The 24,972-nt window shown below is 46.0% G+C and overlaps 1 protein-coding gene across 1 annotated transcript in view; it reads left to right on the top strand.

The window, feature by feature from the left end:
• The first annotated feature begins 5,462 nt into the window (after positions 1 to 5,462).
• KAT7 (lysine acetyltransferase 7) overlaps positions 5,463 to 24,972 on the top strand; it is a 36,584-nt gene continuing 17,074 nt past the window's right edge. The window contains exons 1-9 of the mRNA XM_060255781.1: positions 5,463 to 5,784; positions 9,563 to 9,710; positions 10,785 to 10,961; positions 12,316 to 12,555; positions 12,691 to 12,773; positions 13,263 to 13,352; positions 14,565 to 14,663; positions 17,019 to 17,129; positions 21,053 to 21,244. Of these exons, the coding sequence (XP_060111764.1) occupies positions 5,770 to 5,784; positions 9,563 to 9,710; positions 10,785 to 10,961; positions 12,316 to 12,555; positions 12,691 to 12,773; positions 13,263 to 13,352; positions 14,565 to 14,663; positions 17,019 to 17,129; positions 21,053 to 21,244 (1,155 nt within the window). The 5' untranslated portion in view covers positions 5,463 to 5,769. The remainder of the gene's footprint in view (positions 5,785 to 9,562; positions 9,711 to 10,784; positions 10,962 to 12,315; positions 12,556 to 12,690; positions 12,774 to 13,262; positions 13,353 to 14,564; positions 14,664 to 17,018; positions 17,130 to 21,052; positions 21,245 to 24,972) is intronic.

Genomic DNA, 24,972 nt, shown 5'->3' with positions numbered 1-24,972 from the left:
TAGATGACCCTAGAGGTCCCTTCCAACTTTATGATTCTAACTAAAGCAAGCTTCTGACAGGAGACCGAAGACGATTCAAGGGCAAGGTGGTGGGCTGAGACGTGGGCTGGTTTCCACCAGAGTGCTGACTCTGCAAAGGAACGGGCGTGGGGCGTATCTCTCAGTGCAGTAAACTCTCTGAAGCTATGCCTCTAGCAGATAAAGAGAAGGGTAAGCAGCAGGTGTCTCTGCCTTGGCTGCACTCCAGCCTATCTGGAAAGGTGATAACCTCAACACAGCTCTCCCTTCAAGACATATCTAAGTCCGCAGGAGTTTGTCAAGAGTCAAACAGCAGCTAGGTCGAAGACTTGCGAAGGGACTGGCAGCCCAGGTCTGGATGGATTTTGCCATTTGTTTGTAAGAGCGATCAGGCCCAGTTGCATTTACTTGGAGACGAGCCATTCCTTTCCATGGAACTTATACCCAAACAAGCATGCAAAGAACTGAAGGCTGAGGATCATCTGCACGCTCAGTGGGTGACGAGTTGCAGAGGAACAGCTGTGGCAGCCTCCTGCAGCAATAGAGTTTCACAACCACCTTAAAAATATGTGTTAGTCTTTGACGGGACTACAAGGCTTTTGGTTTTAATGAGGGGTGGAATCTATTCTTTCCCCACCACATGCCAGGATGATGCAGACAAACTGGCAAAACATTTCCTGACCATTTGATGCTGCTGCAACGGACCACCAGCTATGATTTTAGCAGTCCAGTCCTAAACAGGGGTACACCTTCTAAGTCCGCAGGAGTTAATGTGCTTCAGTGGAAATAACTCTCAAGAGCTGCACTCTAACAGTGCAATCCTAAAGAGAGTTACACCAGTCTAAGCCTATTCATTTTAATGGGCTTAGACTGGAGTAAATCTCTTTAGGACTGTACTGTAAGAAACCTAAGAGGCTGGCTGAGCCTAAGCCCCTGAGCAGTGCAGGAAATCCAAATCCCTCACAGATGGCTGTCCAGATTCCACTTGAAAATCTCTAGAAAACCAGGGGCGGGTGGATCCTTTGTGAAACTGATCCCCCACCCACCAAGATACCCATACTTCTTACTTTACTCTAGTCTTCTGTTAAGGCTTCACCAATGAGGTCTGTTTGCCACTGGGCACTCTTGTGTATCGGAGGCTCCTGAAGGGGCTGTATGGGTTAATTATTATTTTCATTCTTACCCTGCGATACTCACTGGGACTCAAGGCAGATTACAAGTATGATTTAAAAAAAAAAAAAACACTTTCAGTCAATCAGTAAGTGGATTACAGAATACAGCATCAGTCATCGGTAAACGGATTACAAGATACGATAACAACTTTTGAATCTAACAGCAAAGACTCCAACTAAGATAAAGTAACACAGTTGGGCTGGGATTATAGAACAGAGGAAACATATGCAAGAACGATGCATGCAAACAGATCTATTTAAGGCAACAAAAACATCAGTGCAGGAAAAACTTTATCCCTAATAACAGTCATCTCCTGAGCTGATCAGTTACACCACAGCTTTGCTTCTTCGACACAAATGCCCTCCTGAGCCATGCTGGTTTCACTGGAAGGGTGGGTTGTTTATTGGACTTTTATCTGTGTTGGGGTGTCACCACCGATGGGTGAGACTGAAGGGAGTTGTTCTATTGGAGGCTTTCGGGGGATCTTTGCAGTGTTTTAATAGAAAGCACCCAGAGGATATAGGTGCTGTGTATTTGGTGGCCTTTGCATCCCTTAGCCTTGTTTGGAAAGAGGCAGTGCCTTTCCCTTTGCGTTCCAAGTTGTCATCAAGTGCCAGAAGTATAGCTTTGAACAGCTGCAGGAAAGGGTCCTCCTGCTCCTGGCTAGGATGCCGACACCTTCCCTCCTATGGCCTTCCTACCCCACACTTTGGGTCCACCCTCTTGCTCAATGCAAGTTCATAGAGCAGCTGAATTCTTACACCAATAGAGGCAGATGGTTCTTCTGCCCGAACAAATGTAAGGATTAACACTGGTTCTTTTGCCCTGGTGCAAGGCCACGCTGAGCTCCTTAAATGGACAGAATAAAATATATATTAGACAGACTTGGCGTCTTACCCAGTCAGGCTATACTTGTAGAACTGCAACATTTGCTTTGGGTGAGCTTAAGACACATTAGAAGCTCTAGTTTATGTTTGTTTTGATTGAATTTTATATTTAGCTTCGATGTAAGCTCTAAGAATACTTGTTTGAATTCCTAACCATCTAAAAAACAAACCACAGTCCACATAATATTTTTGTTAGGACCAACTCCAATGACAATGGCATGTTTGGGGATTTTGAACCAGTACTGCAGCAAACAACTTCTAACAAACTGCGTTGCCTACTTGGGCCTTAGTTGCCAAGAAACCGCAGCCCACCGAGAATGTTCTGCACAAGAAGCTCCAAGACAGGGCTAAGCCACTGATGGTCTGGATCTGAAACTATTGCCAGAAGGCATCCAGGTTATGAAAGCTGAACATATCAGGCTTTCATGAAACCTCACTGACTGCCACACAAGCCTGTTACAGTATTTAAAAAGAAGTTTAAGGTATAATACACATAATAGTTCAGTAATAGTCCAATAAACAACTTCAGACTGGTTTTAGCTTTCCATCTCCATGGCAAATTATAATTTGGTTCTTTTCAGATCCTTTATTTGAAGTTTGGGGACTGAAACACAGCTAGGGTTACGCTGCTAGGGTTCTAGAATAACACAGATGACCAAAAGTTTACTGTCTGTGCACAGGGAGTCAAATCTACTTTGTAAGCTACATAAAACTCCCCAGGAGATAGATCAAGATGCATAGCTGAAGAAGTGAACAGAGACTCAAAAAAGCTCATAATCCTGCCACATTTTTTGTTGTTCTTCAAGGTGTTACAGGATTTCCAGGGTCACTCTGCTTGCAGGCTGGATAACCCTATAAAATCTCAAAAGGTAAGTTTTCACATGGAATTAACATATGAAGATAGTCCAGGGCCTGCTGAAGCTTTGAACCCTACTTCAATGTTCAGTATTCATACGCACACAGGGTAGACTGAAATCAAGGCAATGTAAATCACCAAGAAAAAAGTGATGTGGACTTAAAACCTGAAGTTTCCATTATTAAGTATTTCCTACATAGTAGTTGGTTGCTATAACCACATAAATATACTGATTTAAAACTTAGTAGTTTTTAATACCACCTCAGAGCATAGACTGAGTATCTTAAATACTTATTACTTTTTAGAACATAATACACAATCCATTGCTCTTTATAAGCAGCAATGCTCTTGACCTCAGATAGGGGTCTCTTGGACAACTGGCAGCCATGACAGGCTTTTGAAGACTGCAACCAACTGGAATCAGCACAGAAAGTGCTTTGTTCCAATATTCAATTCCGCTTTAGCCTGTCTCTTTGTCATAGCTGGCCTGCACCACACTACAAAGAGTAAATGCTCTCAACCAGAAGCAAGAGCTGGTAGCAGTTACTGGGCAGATCGGGAGTTACCCAGGTGGATCAGTGGGTGACACCTGTGGGGTCTTGTCAGTTCATTGTAGGATCATAAATTCACTTTAGAGATGATATGCTGTTTGCATTAAATTCAGATTTAATTGACAAGCAGGCTCTTTTTAAAAGTAACGTTGTATAGCTGAAACTAAAGAAATCCCAATTCATAAACCCATTTTTCAAAAACGATTATCTATCCTGCCAATACCTGTGAATTAAATAAGGTACTAGGAATTGCAAATAAAAGACCTGTTGCTCTTCAGCCTCATTTCAAAAGCATTTAGTAAAAAAAAAAAAAAAATGGAATGCATGCACGTTTTCCCGAGAGTTGGGTTGCCATCTCTGGGTTGGGAAATACCTGGAGATCTGGTGTACGGAGCTCAGGAAGGGACTTCAGCAGGGTACGACATAGAGTTCACCCTCCAAAGCAGCTGTTTTCTTCAGGGGGACTGATATTGGTTGTCTAGAGATCAACTGTAATAGCAGGATATCTCCAGGTGCCACCTGGAGTTTGACAGCCCTACTTTAGAGTAGACCCCACTGAACACAGCGAAGACTCAGTTCAGTGCAAACATGCATGCTGATTCTGGGCAGCAGAGCTATAATTATTATTTGGGAGTAAGTCCTGTGGAACTTAATGCTAAACCTAAAACTGGGTTGAATACCGAGTTTGTTCAATGGGATTTACCTGAATACATATTACAGTTGTTATTGGGGGGGTTTTGGAGGGGGAGGGGAATCCAGTATTAGTCCATCTGCAATACTTAGTCTGCAATCTTAACACCTTTTTGGGATTAAACCACACTGGACAAGATGGGACTTCTCCTGAAAAGATCCATTTAGGATCGATGCTTTGAAGGACAATCCTATGCAGATTTTGACTGGCCAAAACCTACTGAAATCCAGAGGTCAAAAACCTGACCAACTGGGGGGGGGGGGAGTGCCTTGGAAGATTTTTAAAATTCTGCAAAAATGTATACATACTACAAAAGTCACTAAAATGACTGTAAGAAGAGTTCGTTCTAAAAAGTATGGTTTTCCCTTAGGAGTATTCTTTACACACATTCATGAAGAGGTAGTTAATCAAATAAATATTTTATGATGAATGGTCATAAATCTGTCATAAAATCCTTTGAACACGGTTACAACAAGGGTTGCCAAGTCCAATTCAAGAAATATCTGGGGAATTTGGGGGTGGAGCCAGGAGCAAGGGCGTGAAAAGCATAATTGAACTCCAAAGGGAGTTCTGGCCATCATATTTAAAAGAACTGCACACCTTTTAAATGCCTTCCCTCCATTGGAAAGATTGAAGGATAGGGGCACCTCCTTTTGGGGCTTATAGAATTGGACCCACTGGTTCAATCTTTTTGAAACCTGGAGGGTGTTTTGAAGAAAGCCACTGGATACTATGTGGAAAATGTGGTGCCTCTACCTGAAAAAGCAGTCCCTCCCCGGGACCCCAGAAAGCCGCAGTTCAATTCTCCATTATACCCTTATATATACCATTATATCTCCACGGGGAATACCGGAATGCCCAGCAGATATTTCCCTCCCCCCACCCCGCTTTCTGATGACCCTGAAGTAGGGGGAGGACCTCCAAACCGCGGGATCCCCTGCCCCCACCTGGGGATTGGCAGCTGTAGTTGCAACTAATTAGTTCAAGCTAACCAGCCACACAGTGCCTCGTGGTCACTCAATATTCCAAACACTCATACAAACAAAATCAACACACGACTCAAGGTGTTGCCCAACCCCAAGATGAGTCTTCCATTGGGAAACGCTCCGGGGCCCGACTAAAAAATGGCCGACACATCCCAACGATAAACGCGACTTCTAGCTCGAGCCTAGGTCGCTCTCCCATCTACTGTTAAACATAACAAATAAGTGCCCAAACTAAATATGGCCGCCGCCTCCACTACTGCAAATGAGAAAACTGCCCACTCTCAAGATGGCCGCCGCTCTTCCCCAGCGCCGCGTTCCCAAAGTCGCCGCTCCCGACTCTAAGATGGCGGAGCGCCGCTGTCGCGAAGTGAGGTTGGTCTGCGTCACGTGACAGACAGGACGGGGGTGTGTATCCCCGTCGTGGGTCCCGGCGGAAGAGTGGAGGGAGTCGGCTGAAAGGTCGCAGCTGGAATAGAAGGGAAAACAAAACGGCGCAGCCTGGCGCTGGAGAACCGGAGACACGCCAGTCACCACGGATACAGCTGGAGCCAACGCGGCGGCCGGGGCGCAGCAACCTTCGCTGCCTCCGCCGCCTCCTCCAACGAGGATGTCGCGCAGGAAGGTGAGAGAGCGCGGGCCGAAAGAAACCCCCTTCCCTTCTCTTCTCCTTTGCCCACATTAGACCATCAGGCTCGAAAACCAGTTAAAAACGTAGGCCTTCAAGCCCTCGTTTCATCTCGCAACGCCAATGGCTACCGCTGCCTCCTGCTGCAACTCCGTTGGTCAACTTCGCTGTCAGTCACGCGCACCCCCACCCTCAACGGTTATTTGTTTCCCTCCACCCTTTCAGTTAGCGTTGGAGCCCACCTCCCTTCGGTTCTCATTGGCTCTGTGGCTGGATTTTCATTGGCTGCTCTCCCTATCATTTCCTACTGGCGCGGTTTTTTCCCCCCTCCCTCATTGCTCTGATCCCAACGACTTCATACTTGGCTGTGTGCCCTTAGAGCGGGTGTTGAGGTAAGCGCTGATTGGTTGAGCACTCTGGCCTGTATTGGCGTTCCTGAAATCCTACCCGTCTGGTTTTTTTTCCGCTGCTTCTCATTGGACAGCTTGGAGTTCTAAAGGCCTACCTCCTCGGTGATTCGATTGGTGTATAGGATGGATGTTGGAAAAAGGTTCAAAACATAATAGGCAGAATGGACTAGACCATTGGGGGGACAAGCCAAAAAAGGAGGGGAGGGTGAAATCTTCAGGGCCTAACTGTATAAATCTGCAGCCTCCCCCATTGGTTTTCTGATGATTTAGGTTGTTTAATCTATATTCCCCCTGCCACTTTCATAGTTGCTTTTTTAAAACCTCAAGATTTTGATTGTTCAGTAGTAATGCCTGCAGTTCTGTGTATGCTTACTGGAATGGGTTTGCTTAGTAAATCTTTGAGTCAGACTCTCTGTAATAAAATATGTGAGAAGGCAGTTTGAGAAAAGGTGTTCTTTGGTGCAGCCTTATTCATGCTAGTTTCTGGAGTGGTTCCCTGCCAATGAATTGATTTTTGGAAATGCCAAAGTGCTAGCCGTAGGCTGTTGTGCAAAGCATGCGTAGCATCTTCTAGATTTATTGTGACCCAAAGTGTCATGCATGAGACAAGTTTGCTGACAAACATAATTCCATCATGGCTATTCCTTTGCGGAGCTCAGGTTCCAATCTTCCCTGTTTAATCCTCACAACAACCCTTTGAGGTAGATGATGCTGAGAGAGAGTAGGCCTGAGGTTAGTTGATTAATTTTATAGCACAGTGGGACTTTGAACCTTGGTTGTCCTAGCTCAGGGGTGGCCAAACTGGCTCTTTCACACATATTGTGTGGCTCTTGAAGCCCCCACTGCCCTATTGGCTGGCAGCTTGGAGAATGCATTTAAAGTTAAAGTTGCTTTCTCTCTACCTCCCCCCCTTCCTTCCTCATTTCCTCCCTCCCTGTTTTGTGACTCTCAAACATCTGAAATTTATTTTACATTAAGCAAGTTTGGCCACCGCTGTCCTATATATATATATTTGGAACAGTGGGCAGAATTCCTTGATTTGCCTTCCATTGCTGTGCATTTATGTTCAATATTGGAAAAACTTGTTTCCTGAGAGTCTCAGACAGAACTCTTATAATTGTGAATAATGGAAGGGGCTGTGGCTTGGTGGCAGAGCATCTAGCTGCCATGCAGAAGGTCCCAGATTCGCTCTCTAGCATCTCCAGTTTAAAAAGTTTGGGTAATAGGTGATGTGAAAGACCTCAGCCTGCAACTCCAAGAACTGCTGCTAATCTGAGTATGCAACACTGACCTTGATGGACCAGTGGTCTGATTCAGTATTTAGCAACTTCACATGTTTAGTATGAGCTCATTACATTCTTTCTTCCCACCTTGAACTGAGAGCACGAATATAGACTTCCTGGTTTTCAGAAGTCTTCAGTCTATCTCCTGATTTAGAATCTCTGTTACTGGGAAAGAAATACGTTCTAATTCATTCACAAACTTGCATTTGAACTTGACAACAAATTGACCATAGAGCTTCCAAAACCAGGAAGTCTTCAATCATGGTCTCTGTTCAGATGGAGAAGAAAAGGAGTGCAAGAGTCTAGCAATAACTCGGGTTTATGCTAGTCACAAATAAACTCTGGTTTGTATCATGTCTGATTAGAAGCACTTTCAGCACTGAAGGACTTGGAGTCATCTGTATACAGTGTTCTGTCTATATCAATGGGAGCTTTGTTCCCCTGCTACTGGGCAGATTCTCCTGGCTTCTCCTCTCCCCCCCCCCCCAGCACCTGTTGTGCTCCATTTATCAGTATTATGTAAGCAGGATACAGAACCTGGAGAGAACAGAGAACAGAAGTGGGAGGAGTTGTGATTAAAAAACAGTCCAAAGCACAGTAGGGGAATTTTTCTGTAACATTATAGTTCAAGGAGGTAGTGAGAAAAAAAAAATCTCCACATAAAGGGAGTGCCTTGTCTGACCCTGAAAGGAAGCCAAATTGAGGTGTTTGCCTTTCCTTATGGCTTGGCTCTCCTGTCTAAATCTTCCCAGAACCGTCTGCTGTGCAAAGCATCTGTTATCTGCCCTGCTGTGGCTGTTGGATGTGTAGTGCCATCTGCGCATGACGCAGGGTGTCCTCTGTCCGTTGCATGGGTTGTGTCCAGCGTTGCTTCCTTTCTTGAGCAACGATCCTGAACCTTCGACATTGGATTCAGGCAGACATTCAACAGATGTCTCGATCCCTCCATTCCCAGGACATGCCTGCAGCTCCGCATCTGTTGAGTTTCTGCTCGCTACATACTTGTTAAAGTCACAGGAGCCATGCCAGAAACCAGCAGTGGTCCTGACTCTAGGTTGATTGGGAGAGAGGTGCTTACAGCTGGTTTATCTTTTAGTTCCTCCCAAATTGCTGATGATGTCAGAGGCTGCCAAATGCACATTGATCGCAGCCGACAGTGAGGGCAGCAGCTTTCTGTGGCAGTGCGCCCCACCAAGTTAGTAGAGAACAAGTGGTCATCTTTGAAGCCGCAGATATCACAAAGCAGAATTTTGTTTCACACTTCGCGTGGGCGATATGGTATACCTTTGGGTTTGAAGAAGATTTGTCACTGGGCAAAACTTTCTAAAATGGCTTCTGTTTGCTGGGCTTTGAACTTGCACTTCTGTTTGATGGGAAGGGGAGGTGAGCAGTGAGCTTTAGTTCCCGTGATACAGTGAAGGTGATCCTGTGATGGCCAGCTGTATGGTTAGTTTTAGTTTTGTAGGCAAGATTAGTGGGGAAGGTGGATGCTTCCATGTGCTGAGTAGCAGCCAGTCTTGCAGAAACTAAGCCAGTCATGGTTTTCCAGCAGATGGTCTCCAGACCAGGGAAAGAACCTCATGTCCATTTTCTGTTATGTTGCACTGCTGTAAAAGATGCAGGAACAGGACCAGCTTTTTTAAAACAGACAACCCCCCCCCCTCTCTAAAGCTTCCCCTATAAGGAATGATTTATCTGTCTATCCACTTTTATCCCATTTTCCAGTGAGCTCAGCTTGACATTTATAGTCCCTCTCAGATTTTGTGCTTACAACAGCCTGGCAGGGGTGACTGGCATAAAGTTATCCAGTGAGCTTTCTGACTGATTTGAACACTGATTTCTTCAAGCTTAGTCTGCCATACTGACCACTGGTTTATCTTGGCTGTCTGATGATGATGGTGTATAGGTAATGATTTTGTGACTCATTAAGAATGGGCATGTCACACTTTCTGTTTTGGTGTGGTGTTAATCTCATTTATGAGTTTGGTTTTCTTTGAACTTGCTACTTAAACCAGACCTCTGTGAGGAGCCTCAGATAAACAGATAACGCACTTGACATGCATCTGAACTCTGGACTTTCAGAGAAATGCGGGTAGCAGTTCTGACGGAACCGAAGACTCTGATTTCTCTACCGATCCGGAACACACAGACAGTTCAGAAAGTGATGGAATGACGCGCCAGTCAGCACGGGTGACCCGCTCCTCGGCCAGGCTCAGCCAGAGCTCTCAGGGTAGGTCTCCAGAGCATTCTAGGGGGCCTCTTTTGTAACTGATTTTTGGGAAATGAGGTTTATGGCTGCACTGGAAAGTTTTCCTCTGGGCCTCTTCTGGAAGGGGCATAAGCTCTGCTCTGCTCCCTCAGTGCAGAAGGGGCCTTAATGGGAGACATGCTGGGTTTAGCCACATCTGTCTTTTTGAGAAGATGTACTCTTGAAGCTGTGCAACTTCTCAGTCCATCTGCACATTGAGTTTGAACATCAATTTGCATGTATTGCCATCGCTAGGATTCTCTTTCCTGGTCTACCAAGTTTCCAGATGGTCTACCAGGATTTGCTGTGATCCCAATCCAGGTTTTCAGGGCACTGTGGAATGTACATAGATATTATCACAAGGGCAGCATTTTTTTTTTCAAGATTGGCAGTGCCAATGGGAGGTCATAGTGCAAGATGGGAAGGGGTGCAGAGCTGGGGAAGTATTATAAGTTAATGGTGCTAGCAGTAGGGTACCCTAAGACTTTTGAGACTGGAGTTTGAGATTGGAGTTGAATCCCTTAGTGCCTGATTTTGGGAATGGGATAATGTTTGTGCTGCTGCCCCTCAGTGCTTAACAGTAGATAACAATAGAAACAAGGGTACTGTAGTGGCACCCCCAGCATTTCCATATATAAGAAGAGCCCTGTTGGGTCAGAACAGAACAGAATCTCTTGTCCAGTGTCACACATAGTGGCTAACCAGTTGCCCTGCCTAGAGGCCAAGGCCTTCCCCTGACGTTGCCTCTCAATATTGGTATTCAGAGGTTACCAGCTTCTGAATGTGGAGCTTCCCTTTAGTGTTAGTGTGGAGCTTCCCTTTATTGTTACAACTGCCTCATAAGACATTTGAGTGCTGTTATGTTACATATGGAAGGTGGCTTGTCTAAGACCATCCGGTGAGCTCATGGTGGTGTTGAGATAAAAAGCGCATTTATTTTAACCCTCATCTGCTCTCTCAAACTCTGCCTATATTGCAGGGACAGAGAGGTGTTTGTCTGTCCCTTAGGGGCTTGTACAGTTTCCTGAAATCTTGTTCTCTCTCTCCTCCCACTAGATTCCAGTCCAGTTCGTAATCCCCCATCATTTGGAGCAGAAGAACCTGTTTATTCTACCAGGAGGGTAACCCGCAGTCAGCAGCAGCCTGCACCCGTGACACCCAAAAAATATCCACTCCGGCAGACGCGCTCATCTGGATCTGAAACGGAGCAAGTGGTTGACTTTTCTGATAGAGGTCTGTAAACAGGCTGAGTGAGGATGAGCAGGGGTGCTCATAAGTGGCAAGATCTGAAGATGCACTGACTCTATTCTTACGGCATTCTTAACTGGGTATTCTTTCCAGAGTGGTTTATTGAGCTCAGTCACTTTCTGGAAGATTTGGGCATTAAAAATTCAGAGTAGCACAGAAGTGTGCAAGAGCTGTGTCTCCCTGTCTGTGTTTGCTGCTTTTCAAGGATAAGGAAATGCAGGAACCACTAATTATGCTCTAAATAGGCCTTGCTGATAGGAGCCACATCCCCATAATGAGTGGCAAAGGCAAACTATTTCGTTTAAAAAAATATATTGAAATGTACCAAGTGGATTTAAGGCATGTCCAGTATCCTTCTGGTGTCTTATAGAGCCCTGGAAAGATAGCCACTGGCTGAGCCGAGACGTAGCAGTTATTTACTTGAAATTGGAATTAAACCTATCACATGGTATTAAACGTTAATGGTATGATCTCAGATACTGGGTATTGTGTTCATTCCTCAAAGCTACACTATTTTGGTCTTGCTTATATGATCCCTACCCTTTGGGCGTTAGATGCTGTCTTTTGGCAGGTTTCTTGTGACCACTGGCACAGTTGGGATTTGAACATGAGTTTCTCGCACCCAAGGCCTGTCTCTGTGGTGTGTCACTAGAGCAGTTCTTGAAGGCCTGCTCTTCCAAGCTTTGCCTTAGAGTAGTATGTTGGGATCCCCGAAATTAGCAGCTGAACCTGGCGAAGGCATGCTGAAATTGCAGCTTCTTCCTTTTGAAGCAGGCGTTCCCAGTCATAACATGAGCTTCCGTATTGCCCTGAAAGTTAACATTTCCTCTTTCAAAATGATATGTGACTTCTTCAGACTTACAGCCTCCTTCGTGTTTGTATTTTATAACGTTTGGTAACATGGTCGTTGTTCTCCCAAGTGGCTCCATATTGTGGGTGCGATTTCAGATTAAGCATTGCTTCCGCTTTAGAGGTCTCCAAGCTATGGTAAATGATTGGAGAGCCCCGAGCCTATAACGTAGCAAACCTTGCTGACTCTAGGCAGCGCTGGGTTTGCTTCGGTTGATTTCTGGATGGAGACCTCATGGGAGTGAATACATGAGTTCCATCCTGAAACTGCATCTCTCTTGCACATCCTGAATGTGGATTCAGCCAATTACAGCATTTTACCTTTAGGCATTGCCCCTCAGACACTCAGAGTTTTGGTCAGGGGAGAGCAACAGTTTGTTCCCGTGACTATATACTGGTTTTTAGCCCTGCTATTTCCACCACATCAACCCATCTTCTATCCTTTCTTAGAACCATGTGCCCTCTTTTGCCAAAATTTGACTCTCTGCAGACACTAAAAATGCTGCTGACCACGATGAGTCCCCACCCCGCACACCAACCGGGAACGCCCCGTCCTCAGAGTCTGACATCGATATCTCCAGCCCCAACATGTCTCACGACGAGAGCATTGCCAAGGATATGTCCATGAAGGATTCTGGGAGTGACCTGTCTCATCGCCCAAAACGCCGTCGCTTCCACGAAAGCTACAACTTCAACATGAAGTGTCCCACCCCTGGCTGCAATTCTCTAGGTACAGTGGAACCTTCCCTGTTAATCTGCACTTTGAAGATTGGAGTTGTCTCTTATCCAGATCCCTGCCTCTCTCTCCCCTCCCCCCAATGTGCCTTCTCTTGTTGTCAGACCTGTTCTTCTGATTCTTCCACAGGACACCTGACAGGGAAACATGAGAGACACTTCTCAATATCTGGATGTCCGCTGTATCATAACCTTTCAGCTGATGAGTGCAAGGTAATTTTGTCTCTTAGCCTTCTGCTTTTGAGGCCATGGCAAGCACAAGTCTGGAATCCAGAGGTAGACTGGGGAGAGGAAAGACAGTCCAAGGAGCTGCAGGGGAAAGTGGCTAGTGGTGGGAGGTCTCTGTGGTATTATATGTTATTACATATTATGTAATGTGCCATGTTCAGATACATATTGGGGACCAGCGTGGTGCAGTGGTTAGAGTGACAGTTTAGGAAGACCCAGATTCAAATTTGCACTGCCGTGCCAGTCTACTGGGCAACCTTGGGCCAGTCACTTTCTGCCTAAGCTACTTCTCAGGGTGTTTGTGAGGATCAAATGGAGAAGGGGAAGAAGGTTGTAAACCACCTAGGGTTCCCATTTCTTTTTGTAGACTCCAAAGACGCCCACTTTCAAGGTGTCCCTTGATCCTGCATAGTGTCTTCAGTAACGGAATAAAAATTCACGTGGCCATTTATGGCAATCTTTCTGATTTTCCAGGTGAGAGCGCAGAGCCGTGACAAGCAAGTAGAGGAAAGGATGTTGTCCCACCGGCAAGATGACAATAACCGGCATGCCACCAGACACCAGGTAAAAACGCATTTATTCAGGTACGCTGAAACCCCTACTAGACAACCTGTTTCAGATCTTTAGTCTTCTTTGAAACCACCAAAAACAGTTTTGTATACAGATTCTGTTGGAAACACAAGGCCGCTTTTCAAGCTGCACAGATTTCTGAGTGGGTTGAGTTCTCAAAAAATGCACCCATCTCTCCATTTCATTCTCAGAATAAATTAATGGCTGTGTCTGCTTCTAAACCGTTATAACTGAGAAAGCTGCCCAATTGTTACAGGACCCCTAGACTCTGCTTGTGCCCCCTGAGTCATGTGATAGTAGGATCCTTAGGCTGGGTTGGCGAGATGTATGCTCATTCACTGGCAGCAGTAGGTATTGACGTGGAGGTATAAGATGGAATACTTGTAAAACATTAAACGTTAATAGTTATAGACAAAAGTACACATGTTTATTACAAAAACATATAAAGATCTTGTAGAGGCCCAAATGAAGCCTCATCAAATCATTGAAGTGACAAATGCCCCCCAAAGAACCATATATGACCTGACGTGTCAGCAAAACTTTTGGAGAATGGTTCCTTTTGGATGAACTGTCTGCTTTGGATAGAGAGTAACATGTCAAGTCCGGGAAGGCGAGCACAGTGAGGCAGTGACTAAAATGTGGAATTCCCTGCCAGAGGATATAGTGATAGCCACAGCCGTAAACAGCTTTAAAAGGGGACTCAATTGATTCATGGAGGATAGTTCTATCAGTGGCCAATAGCCATGGGAAATAAAGGGAACCTCTGCATTCAGAGGCAGCCAACCTCTGAATCCCAGAGCCAGGAGGCAACATCAGGGGGAGGCCTCAGCCTCTATGTTCAATTGTTGGCTGTCCAGAGGAACTGGTTGGCCACCGTGTGAGACAGGATGCTGGACTAGGTGGACCACTGGTCTGATCTAGCAGGGTTCTTACAAGTCTTTAACATCACCAGTGCAGTGTTCAGGCCCCTAACCTGCCAGACCCATGGAAGTGAAGAAAACACTTCACGCCACATATATTATTCAAAGCCAGAAGGCTGTGGCATAGGAAGCTGCCCTTGACCAGTAGCTTCTCTGCTTTGGGTCAGAAGCGGGGGTGGGTGGGGGCGGGGTTTGCAGTTCCCAGCAGGCCTGAACTGGCCTAGCTCTTTTTTCCCTCTTTTTTTTCCACATGCACATTTTGGTCTTCTTTTTGTTCCCTGCATAGGCACCAACCGAGAGACAGCTGAGATACAAAGAGAAAGTAGCAGAGATGAGGAAGAAGAGGAACTCAGGGCTGACAAAGGAGCAGAAGGAAAAATATATGGTACAGACACTTCCTCCTTTTATTCTCCCCGGAGAGTTGGAAGTAAGGAGATGGTGTGCCCCCTGGTCTCATGGCCTCACGTGGCATTTCACATCTTCTACAGAAATGTCCCAGTTCAATTTCTCAGTTCGACTGTCACATTAGCTTCCCCCATCTGCATTATACAGATTATAATACTGACCTTCCTTACAGGGTTGTTATAGTAAAACTGTTGCAGTAAGACTGTCTATATTTACTTTATAGTCTTTGTCACTGAGAATCAAAGTGGATTAGAGGATATAAGTAGTGCAGTCAGATAGCATAAGACGGCCAATGACCTGTGCGGTTGGAGCAGGATTGCAGATTTAGGGAGCCATGCAAACTATCTAAGGTAGATAGATATGCTGTAAATCAATGGTCCCCAACCATTTTGGCAACAGGGACCGGTTTTATGGAAGACAATTTTTCCACAGACCAGGGAGGGGGGATGGTTTCAGGATGATACAGTTGTGCATTGTATATATCACAATGTAATAGTAGAAATAATGAAATAATTATACAACTCATGGCCCAGTTGCTAACAGGCCATGAACTGGTCCGCAGCCCGGGGGATGGGGACCCCTGCTGTAAACAGTACACAAAAGTGGACTGCAGGATTAAGCTAGTACATTAAGAGAAAGTGATATCTACAATAAACATTGCACTGAACCGTTCCATTATAAAGGTGTCCTTTGGGCCTGTTAATTCTAATTAAAAAAATGCCATTTTGAGCATTAGTTCTTCAAATTCTTCAGAACGACAGAAGTGTAGAAGCCTGCCTGAGCTCTAACTGTTCTATAGGGTGCAGTTGGCATAGTTGTCTCAGTGAACAGCTTGGTGTTATACTGGACTGTGTGCTGTTACTGGAGAAGTAAGTTAATGCAAGTGCAAAAAAGGCATTGTACTAACCTTTTTATCTGAGAATATGCCCCCCCCCCACCACCATGACTTAACTGATCAGGCCACAGGGTGCCATACTATGGTTACCTTGAAGCTAGACTACTACAGTGCACTCTACATGGGTCTGCCCTTAGACACCTTGAAAACTCCAGTTAGTGGGGGGTGGGGTGGAAATGCAGCATGGTTATGATCATTCACCAGATGGAACATGCACTTCAATTTCAAACGCTGCACTGGTTGGTGTGTGTGTGTGTGTTACAATCAGTTACTGAGTTTAATTCAAGATCCAGGTAATTCCCTACAAAGCCCTCAAGTGTTTTGAACACTCGATAAAATGCTAAACATTATACATGTCTAATGGCACCCTGTCTTGAGGCTTTGGGATGGGTAGCAGTGTTTCAGAACTAATGTTCATAGAAGAAAAGTGTGTGTGTGTGTTACAGTTAAAAGTCAGTCTGACTCCTTTGCAGGGGTTGTTTTGTAGAAAAAGAGGTGGTGGAGCTCATTAGTGTAACTCATTAGCATATGCTACCCCCCGCCCCCAGCCAAAAGCAACCCGACGCAAGAAAGGAGAGCCCCAGGCAAGCGAGGCCTGATTGGACTGGCTAGAGATCCATCAAACCCAAGTAGGTCTCTCACACCTGGGGCTCTGCTGGGCTGTGCCCCCCCCCCCCACAGTCAAAATATACAGTACAGACACTTCCTCCTTTTATTCTCCCTAGAGAGTCAGAAGTAAGGAGATGGTGTGTCCCCTGGTCTCATGGCCTCACGTGGCATTTCACATCTACAGAAATGTCCCAGTTCAGTTTCTCAGTTCGACTGTCACATTAGCTTTCCCCATCTGCATTATACAGATTATAATACTGACCTTCCTTACAGCAAGCCACCCGCCCCACAAAATCCCATAAGAAGTGGGGAAAGGGTGGTTAATGAGGGCTGCTGGGGGTGTGGCAAAGCTCCTGCTGGCTGGCTGCCCACCCGCTCTCCTAATCCAGGGATTGCTATGCAGCTGCACTTACTATTCAGTGGACACGGTAGGTGGAGAGGAGGAGGGGGAACCCTCAGAAAGGTTCAGGAGCTGTGCTCCTTTGAGCTCTTGCTGAATTCAAGGCCTGCTCCTTTGAATCAGTTTGTGAATTCCAGCCTTGCTTCTTCACATCCCCCCAGTCTTCCCAGCTCTGCCATCTGTGTGAAGCGTTCCTCTTCCTTTGAAGTTCTGATTTCCCCTCTCTGGGTGAGCAACATGCTCCTCTTCTTGTCCCTAGACCCGGGCTGAGGCTCTCCTCTTTGCCAAAGCAGCCTCCTTTCTCAGTATCATTCGTTAGCCTTCTTTCCACCAGCAAACGAGGCCAGAGTATGGAAAGCTAGTGAAGATACACTTGCTTGAGGACCGGGGAAACTATTTTAAAAAGATTTTTCTTTTTATTGTGGCTTCAGGAACACCGGCAGACCTACGGCAGTACCCGAGAACCCCTCTTAGAGAACTTGACCAGTGAATACGACCTTGAGCTTTTCCGCCGAGCGCAAGCCAGAGCCTCCGAGGACTTGGTAAGTGGAGTTCAGGGTTCAGACACGCGCCTGAGTTCATGTTCTAAGCTCAGAGGGAAAGAAAGTGTGCTGCTGTTGAGTATGAATAATTGCAGTGGGATTTTCACAAATGTTTCAGCAGGCGTTAGTAGACTTGAGCAAGGAAGAAGTGTCAGGCTCTTTATTATATTCTCGCCATACGGCTTAAAACAGGTAAGAGCCGTTGTGTGCACATGGGCGGGTTCCTTCCACTAAAGGTCTCTGCTGTCCAAGTTTTTGCATAGAGTTAAACATTAAGATAGAGGAGAGCCCTGACCTGGATAGCCCAGATAGGCCCAATCTCATCAGATCTCAGAAGCTAAGCAGGGTTGACTCTGCCAAGTACTTGGATGGGAGACCTCCTTGGAGTACCAGCAGTTTGGAGGTGGGGTAAGGATGTATTCAGCCATCTCTGAATATCCTCCATGCCCCAGTAGGGGCCAGTCACCAGAGATTGCCATGACTTCCAAGTGCACACAGATATGCACATACACATAAAAATATCAAAAAAGAGAGAGAGAGGAGAGTGGAAAAACAGGCAACTGATGCTAGGATTATTTAGCTTTGGACATTCCCCAGCCAGAGGGAGCTTGGAGGGGAGGGGGCTGAGCCATAGGAAAGGTAGAGGTCCTGCATGGATAGTACACAGACCCTATGTATGATAAGGAATGGGGCAGAGTGTGCCTGCTCACCTGCAGCTCCAGCCCCTCTTTCATTACTCATTGATACAGTGATGTAACAACATTTTGAGAACAGAATGAACTGAAAGTGAAGCTTATTGAGGAGTGAACAGCTAAGCATAAGGAAGGTGGAGCATGGTGAAAAGGAGCAGCAGCAGATCGGTTGCTGGGATTCTTGTATGGAAGGGCAGAATGCTGCGGTCCCTCTGCTGCTGCTCTTTGGTCCTCCTTACTCCCATCTCTTCCTAGGTCTGTCCAGGTGGCTCTTTTGTCCCTTCCTCAGATTTTTCACCTGATCACCAGGTCAATTCAGTTTCGCTTCCCTTCCTGGGTGGCTAAATGGACAACTGGGGGATTTTGATCAGTGTTGTTCCAACAAAGAACAAGTTGGGGGACATTTTTAGCCAGTTGCCTTTGGGCACCCCAGAGAGTCACAGGATGATTTGATAACACCATAAAGTCCATGATGTGCCACTTATTGTGGGGAGTTGTTTGTTTGGCTGCTCTTAGAGCTTTTAAAATATTTCAAGCAGCACAGAAACTGCCCCGAGTGAGACCAGGCTTGGAAAGAAGTACGGTAAGACACTGCACAGAAAACATACACAGTCAACAACCAAGGGGCAATTAAAAATGGGACCCCTCAATGTAGCACACACACACATATATATGCCTTTTTATTATAGCTTGTAATAGCTTGTATTCAATAAATACTTAAATCCTTTAAAAAAGAAATAAATAAAATGGGACCCCTCAATTTCATGCTGAAGATTTGCAAATTAAAACCAGTTCTTAAACTGACCAGTGGAAAATCCGAGCACCCATGTAGCCAAGGGCTTTGATAGTTTCTCTCTGGGGGCAGGGGGTTGGCCAAAGGACCCCCTGCCTCCCCCAGTTTCTGGCTGGAGCATAACTTTTAAACAGTGGTACCGATCTTGAGATGCAGGTGTGAGAATTCTTGGGAAAACTGTTAATTAGGTAGCCCCAAAGGAACATATGGAGCAGACATCCATCCGTGGCTATTAGCCACAGCGTATTGTTGGAACTCTCTGTCTGGGGCAGTGATGCTCTGTATTTTTGGTGCTTGGGGGGGGGCACAGTGGGAGGACTTTTAGTGTCCTGGGTCCATTGATTGATCTCCTGATGACGCCTGGTTTTTTGGACCACTGTGTGACACAGAGTGTTGGACTGGATGGGCCATTGACCTGGTCCAGCATGACTTTTCTTATGTTCTTATGAACCTGGAGCAAACTGTACCTCAGAAAAATGTGTTGGCTAGGACAAAAAAATCTTCTCCCCACCCCCCAACCAGAAAAAGGTACAGGATTCTGGATTTTCCCATAGAAGGTGAGAAATCTGCTTCAGTGGCATAATTTTGAATTGGAGGGGGGCTGCAAAGGAGTGGGAAGGAAACAATCAGGTTTCCTCTGCGTGTCCTTCATCCACTCTGATGCCGCCACCCCGGCTGCTTGGGACTTAAAAACAGAGTCAATAAATACAAAAAACCGCTGGAAAGAATCGCCACGCATCATGCAGCTTGACCCAGAGAATCTTCAGAAGCCAAACTGTACAAAGAGAGCACATTCCCCCCAGCCCTGCTGCATTAGACCCCAACAGTACTTGGCTGCAGTTCAGAGGCGAAGAAAGCTGTTCTCTGCCTCTGTGGCCTCAGGGCTCCTGCTGCAAAGAGGCCCGTGTGCGAGAAGATGTGTCAGTTTCTCCGTGGCGATGCTTTCACTCGGAATAAGCCTCGCTGCCTTTCAATCTGAGCAACGTAAGGAGGTGTCAGGCATCCAAAGCGTTCGCCTGAGGTGCAAGCTGATGCCGCTCGTCTCCTGGCTCAGAGAGTGCCAAAAGTCCTGGGGCAAAGGAATGAATCGGTTTCCCTGTCTGCTTAGAGCTCATTTGATGCTCGCTTTCCATGGTGCGCCCTCAGGCTGCTGCTTCAAGGAGAGATCAGAGGCACTTCTGCCGGAGAATACCGATCAAGCAAACAGAGGGGTTTAAATGATCTTCAAAGGGGGATGCTGTGGCAGAGGATCGAACACGGTTCACCTCGGAGGACTCCTGAGTGTGGGCTGCAGTCGCCAAAATCCCTTTTCTTAAAGGGGGCTTGATGTCTACCCGACCAAGGGGCTGACCCCACTCAGTTCTGGCAAATTAAGTTTTTGTGTGGAGGGTGGATTGATTCTCCCCCCCCCCTCAATTTGCACTGGAGTTCATTTTCAAAAGCATGCTGTCCACCTGCATAGCTCCAGACACGGGGAGGGAAAGCATTGGCAGGCCCATCGAGCTTCCAGATTTCCTCTCCCCACTGCTGCTCATGATCACAGCTGCATAAGGAGATGGCCCTTAGGGTGTCAGAGCGTTTCACATATCTTTAAATATAGTTCTTGCCCAGCTGCTGAGCTCAGCATCTTAATTTGCCACATTTTACCCCTATCGCCTTTAAAAAGCAAGACATAGTAACGTGTACATGTTGATAATACCACTGAAGTTTTATTTTTATTTAAATGAATAATACCATTGTAACTGTTCCCCCCACCTCTCCTCCGGGGCATGATTTGAAGGAAGGCAGGAGTAGCTTTGCAACTGTAGGGCTAGTAGAGAAAATCTTTCAATGTAATTTACTCATATTAATGTGGCATATTCAGACTTCTTGACAATTTTCAATTTACTTGAAAAAACAAGCTTCTAGCCTTTAAAGCCTTTTTTTTTTTTTAGCTCCCATTTGGGTTAATGGGAGAGCCAGTTTGGTGTAGTGGTTAAGTGTGCGGACTCATCTGGGAGAATCAGGTTTGATTCCCCACTCCTCCACTTGCAGCCGGTGGAATGGCCTTGGGTTAGCCATAGCTATCACAGGAGTTGCCCTTGAAAGGGCAGCTGCTGTGAGAGCCCTCTTAGCCCCACCCACCTCACAAGGTGTCTGTTGTGGGAGAAGAAGATATAGGAGATTGCAAGCCACTCTGAGTCTCTGATTCAGTCTTCTTAAATATGTGTGGATTGGGCCAGTAGTCAAATGTGTTCTGTAGCTTCTTCTCTTTGTGACGGGAGGAATATCTATGTGCGATAAGAAAATCCACAGATATTTCCCCCCCCCTGAAATCCCCCCTCCCAAGGACACAGATTCAGTTTTCTCATTGCTTTGTTTTTAGATTAGATTTTTTTTTTAATGGAAAGCAAGGACTACCTAAGAAGCAAACCTTCATTGTCTCTTTGCATTCACAGGAAAAACTGCGACTTCAGGGCCAGATCACAGAGGGCAGCAACATGATCAAGACCATTGCCTTCGGCCGCTACGAGCTGGACACCTGGTACCATTCTCCCTACCCGGAGGAGTACGCACGGCTGGGTCGTCTCTACATGTGCGAGTTCTGCCTCAAGTACATGAAGAGCCAGACAATACTACGCAGGCACATGGTAAGCACTTACAGCCGTTTCCTGTAAGGCAAACTCATGCATTTAATAATTGCAATAATTTATGCATACATTTTCTTTTGGGGCTAACTGCAGAGTACAAACTCAGGCATGCCAATTAGGCACAGTATTGTGAGACTGCATGCTTGAATTCTTTCCATTCTGTAAAAAAGAAAGAAACTTCCGTCTCACTTGGTAAAACCAGGGCTTTTTTTTAGCAGGAATGCACAGGAGCATAGTTCCATCTGGCTTGGCATCAGGGGGTGTGGCCTAATATGCAAATAAGTTCCGACTGGACCTTTTCTATAAAAAAGGCCCTGTGTAAAACTAAAATCCTACTCGTTCATGAACTAGATTTTCACATGCAGAAAGTTTTAAATTAATATCGTAATTATTGCTATCAAGTCATAGCTGACAAGGCAATCCTGTAGGGTTTTCAAGATAAGAGACGAACAGAGGTGGTTTGCCATTGCCTGCCTCTGCATAGGAACCCTGAACCCTGGACTTCCACAATGGTCTCCCGTCCAAATATTAACCACGGCCGACCCTGCTTAGCTTCTGAGATCTGGTGAGATCAGGCTAGCCTGGGAAGAGACCTCCCACTGCAGTCTTGAATTGGGACAGTCCCAAAAGGGCTTGTTACGCAGTCTGTCTGAACATTACAATTGAGTGTGAGAAATTAGATTCAAATCTATTTTATGTGGAAGCTAAACAAAGAGTTGGTGAGACCCTATGGGATCTCTCCTTGTGGCTCTCAAATGCAAGCTCACACATTCAAGCAGCCAGCATCCCCTTTGTTATCCACCTTTAGGTGCCATTCATTCATTGGGCCAGGGAGGTGGTATGGTTTTGTATGTGTCTGTTGGTATCCACAGAACAGGGTGGTCATGACTCATGGGAGTCAGTTCTAGGTATCTTGGACAAGGTAAAGGAGGTGTGTTGCGATGTTGTCTTTTTAAGCTGGGTGAGGTGGGTAGAATCTAGTTTTCTTGGGTTCGGATATTTATCTCTTCTCTCAAGGTCCTTTAACGTCAAAGGACATTTCAGCTGTCTTGCAGAATTTGTCCATGGCCAGAATATTTATTTGATGGATGGATGGACTGACAGTCATAGTCCTTCTGCTACGCAAGGCACTGTACGGCTTGGAATAATGGTTAGGGGAGGTGGTTCAGTTGTGAAGAGGGTCAGTGGAGGGAAGAGGAAAATCAAGTGTGGGGGCTAGACAGCACCCTGTGGAAAGTTTCAAACAATACAGGCTTAAGGTTAAACATTCTTTCTAAAATAAAGGGATTTATAAAGTATCTTTGCCAGGTTTATAAAATATCTTACTGTGTTGCTGCTTAGTTACATCCTAGGCCTGGCGAAGTCTGCTGAAGTGCTTTTTATGCTCAGGTTACCCAGACAGGGAATCCTAAGCAAAAATCTCATCTTTCCCCAGGTCTTTAATTCACACACTTGCGAACCTAACCCTCCCTTCTCTTACACAGCTTCTGGCCCTAGCCAGCTTAGCCAATTTAGCCTCTCCCTGTCAGATCAGAGTTCTTTCCCAGTGCCCAGGTCCTCTTGCTTGCTTCAGGGCACCGTTCTCATTGGCTCCTGCCTTGCTGAGATCAGTTTGTGCTCTGCCTGTCATGGAGTCCCTTTAAGGAACAAACTCTTTCATAAGGAGAATAGATAACAGAACCAGGGGAGTGGGTTGGAGCAGCTGGTCTTGCGCAACCTGAGGAAGACAGTATTGATGTCTTGCCTCTCTCCTTGATACAGTCGGATATGGAGGTTCTTGAAAATTTATCCTCCTCTTGACCGCTGGAGGGAAACCTTGAAGTATATCAGGGGTCCCCAGCCCTTTTGAGCTTGTGGGGACCTTTGGAATTCTGACACAGGGTGGTGAGTGCCACCACAAAATGGCCACCACATTAGGCAGAGCCAGCCACAAAATGTCAAGCAGTGAGGTTATGTATAACTCTAATTGTAACTCTTCAGCATTTCAGGCAGAAGCTCTGCTTAACAGGATGGCTTTTAATCTGCACAGTCAATTGGCAACCCTGCTAGAAAAAGGCCACTTGGCCCTGCCTACTTTCTAAAAGCACTTGGTCGGTGTCAGGAAAGGTGTCAACAGGTACCGTGGCACCCATGAATGCCACGTTCTTGACCCCTGAAGTACCCCGTCGAGCCGAATTTGATTTGCCTTTAAGAATACAGTTAAGTGCTTTGTTTCCCTGATTTTTCACTGGGAGACTGAAGTGTGACTCACTTTCTCTGGGTTACTCCTACTCCCCCCCCCCTTCCATTCCCAAATGGGGGCCACCTATTTCTTCCCCTTGGCTTCTGAGAAGGAAAAGAAAGACTGGCTGCTGGAAGCAGCAAGTTGTTAACGCTGCTGATTTCCACTTCTGGCATTAGCAAGCACCCGATCTGTGCTCTGGCAGCCGTCAGCCAGAATGGAAAAAAATGGCCTTTTAGCTGAGAAAGAGTGGCCAGCATTTTTTTCAGAATGGGGCGTTTCCTCGTTCGCAGGCCTCTCTGGAAGGATCATCATCACGGCAAGGTAGCCTTTCTTATGGTGGATTCAGAGGAAAACATTGCTTTGGGGTGACCCATAAAAATATGCTAGCATTGCCTCTCTTTTAAAGATCAAACTTCCATTCTGCAAACCTTTTGAAAAGCATTTTGGTTGTCAGGGCTTCTCACAGGCAATACAGTTTAGCAAGGACATGTTTTCGGGTGGTGGTGGTCATGCTCCTTGCTGAACTGCCGTTCTCATGGTTAGAAGTTACACTACTGCAGTCTCTTCTAGAGGAGACTTGTCCCAAGAGACACATTCTGGAAAACTTACTGCAGCTGAAGAAACAATTTTTTTTTTTAGTATAATATTTATACCTTGCTCTTCTCCCTAACCGAGACCCAGAGTGGGCTTAGATGGTTCTCTTCTCCATTTTTAGCCTCACAACAGTAACCTTGTCAGGGAGGTTAGAACAAGAGAGACCAACTGGCTCAGGATCACCTGGCAAGCTTTTATGGCAGAGGGGGGATTCAGGTTTCTCAGATCCTAGATATTCTAGCCACTGCACCACACTATCAAATCTTTTGTCCACCTTTGGCCTGGTCTTCTGCTCTCAGGTGTGCATCCAGTGGGTCCTTTAGCATTGCCATTAGACATCACACTAACAGTGTCATGCAGTCCTACACAAAGTCTGTTGCCATCATTAAGAGTATCAGAAGAACAAGGGACCAATGAGGGCAACCTGCCTATGAGACATATGCCCACTTCCCAGAATGCTCAGGGGTGGAGAGCCTCAAGATGATTCTACAGAGCCCCTTGGAAGGATGTGGAATAGCAAGCTCTCAAGGGCTGTGGCTAGAGACATTCCTTGATGTTCTTGTAGCAGCCTTGGTAGCCCAGAGTAGTTTGAGTTTGTCAGGGATTGGAAGTTAAGTGAGGTCAGCCACATTGGTACTTGGATGGGAGACGCTGAAGAAGACAGGGATTGCTATGCAGAGGAAGGCAACGGCAGTCTAACCGCTCTGTTGCCTTGAACACCCCACAGCTGGGGTCACCACGACTCATTCTCAACTCAGCACATTCTTCTTGATTTTCTTGCCCACTACCTGAAGTCAACTTTGTTCCTTGGTTCACATAAAGGTATGGGGAGTGGGGTGGGACTTGACTAGAGCAGGGGTCCCCAACCTTTTCAAGCCTGTGGGCAACTTTGGAATTCTGACACAACATG

Source organism: Heteronotia binoei, chromosome 15, assembly GCF_032191835.1.
Source record: "Heteronotia binoei isolate CCM8104 ecotype False Entrance Well chromosome 15, APGP_CSIRO_Hbin_v1, whole genome shotgun sequence".
NCBI classification, from domain to species: Eukaryota; Metazoa; Chordata; class Lepidosauria; order Squamata; family Gekkonidae; genus Heteronotia; species Heteronotia binoei.
Note: the sequence above shows the minus strand (reverse complement) of the source record. Positions and strands in the feature narration are given on the sequence as shown.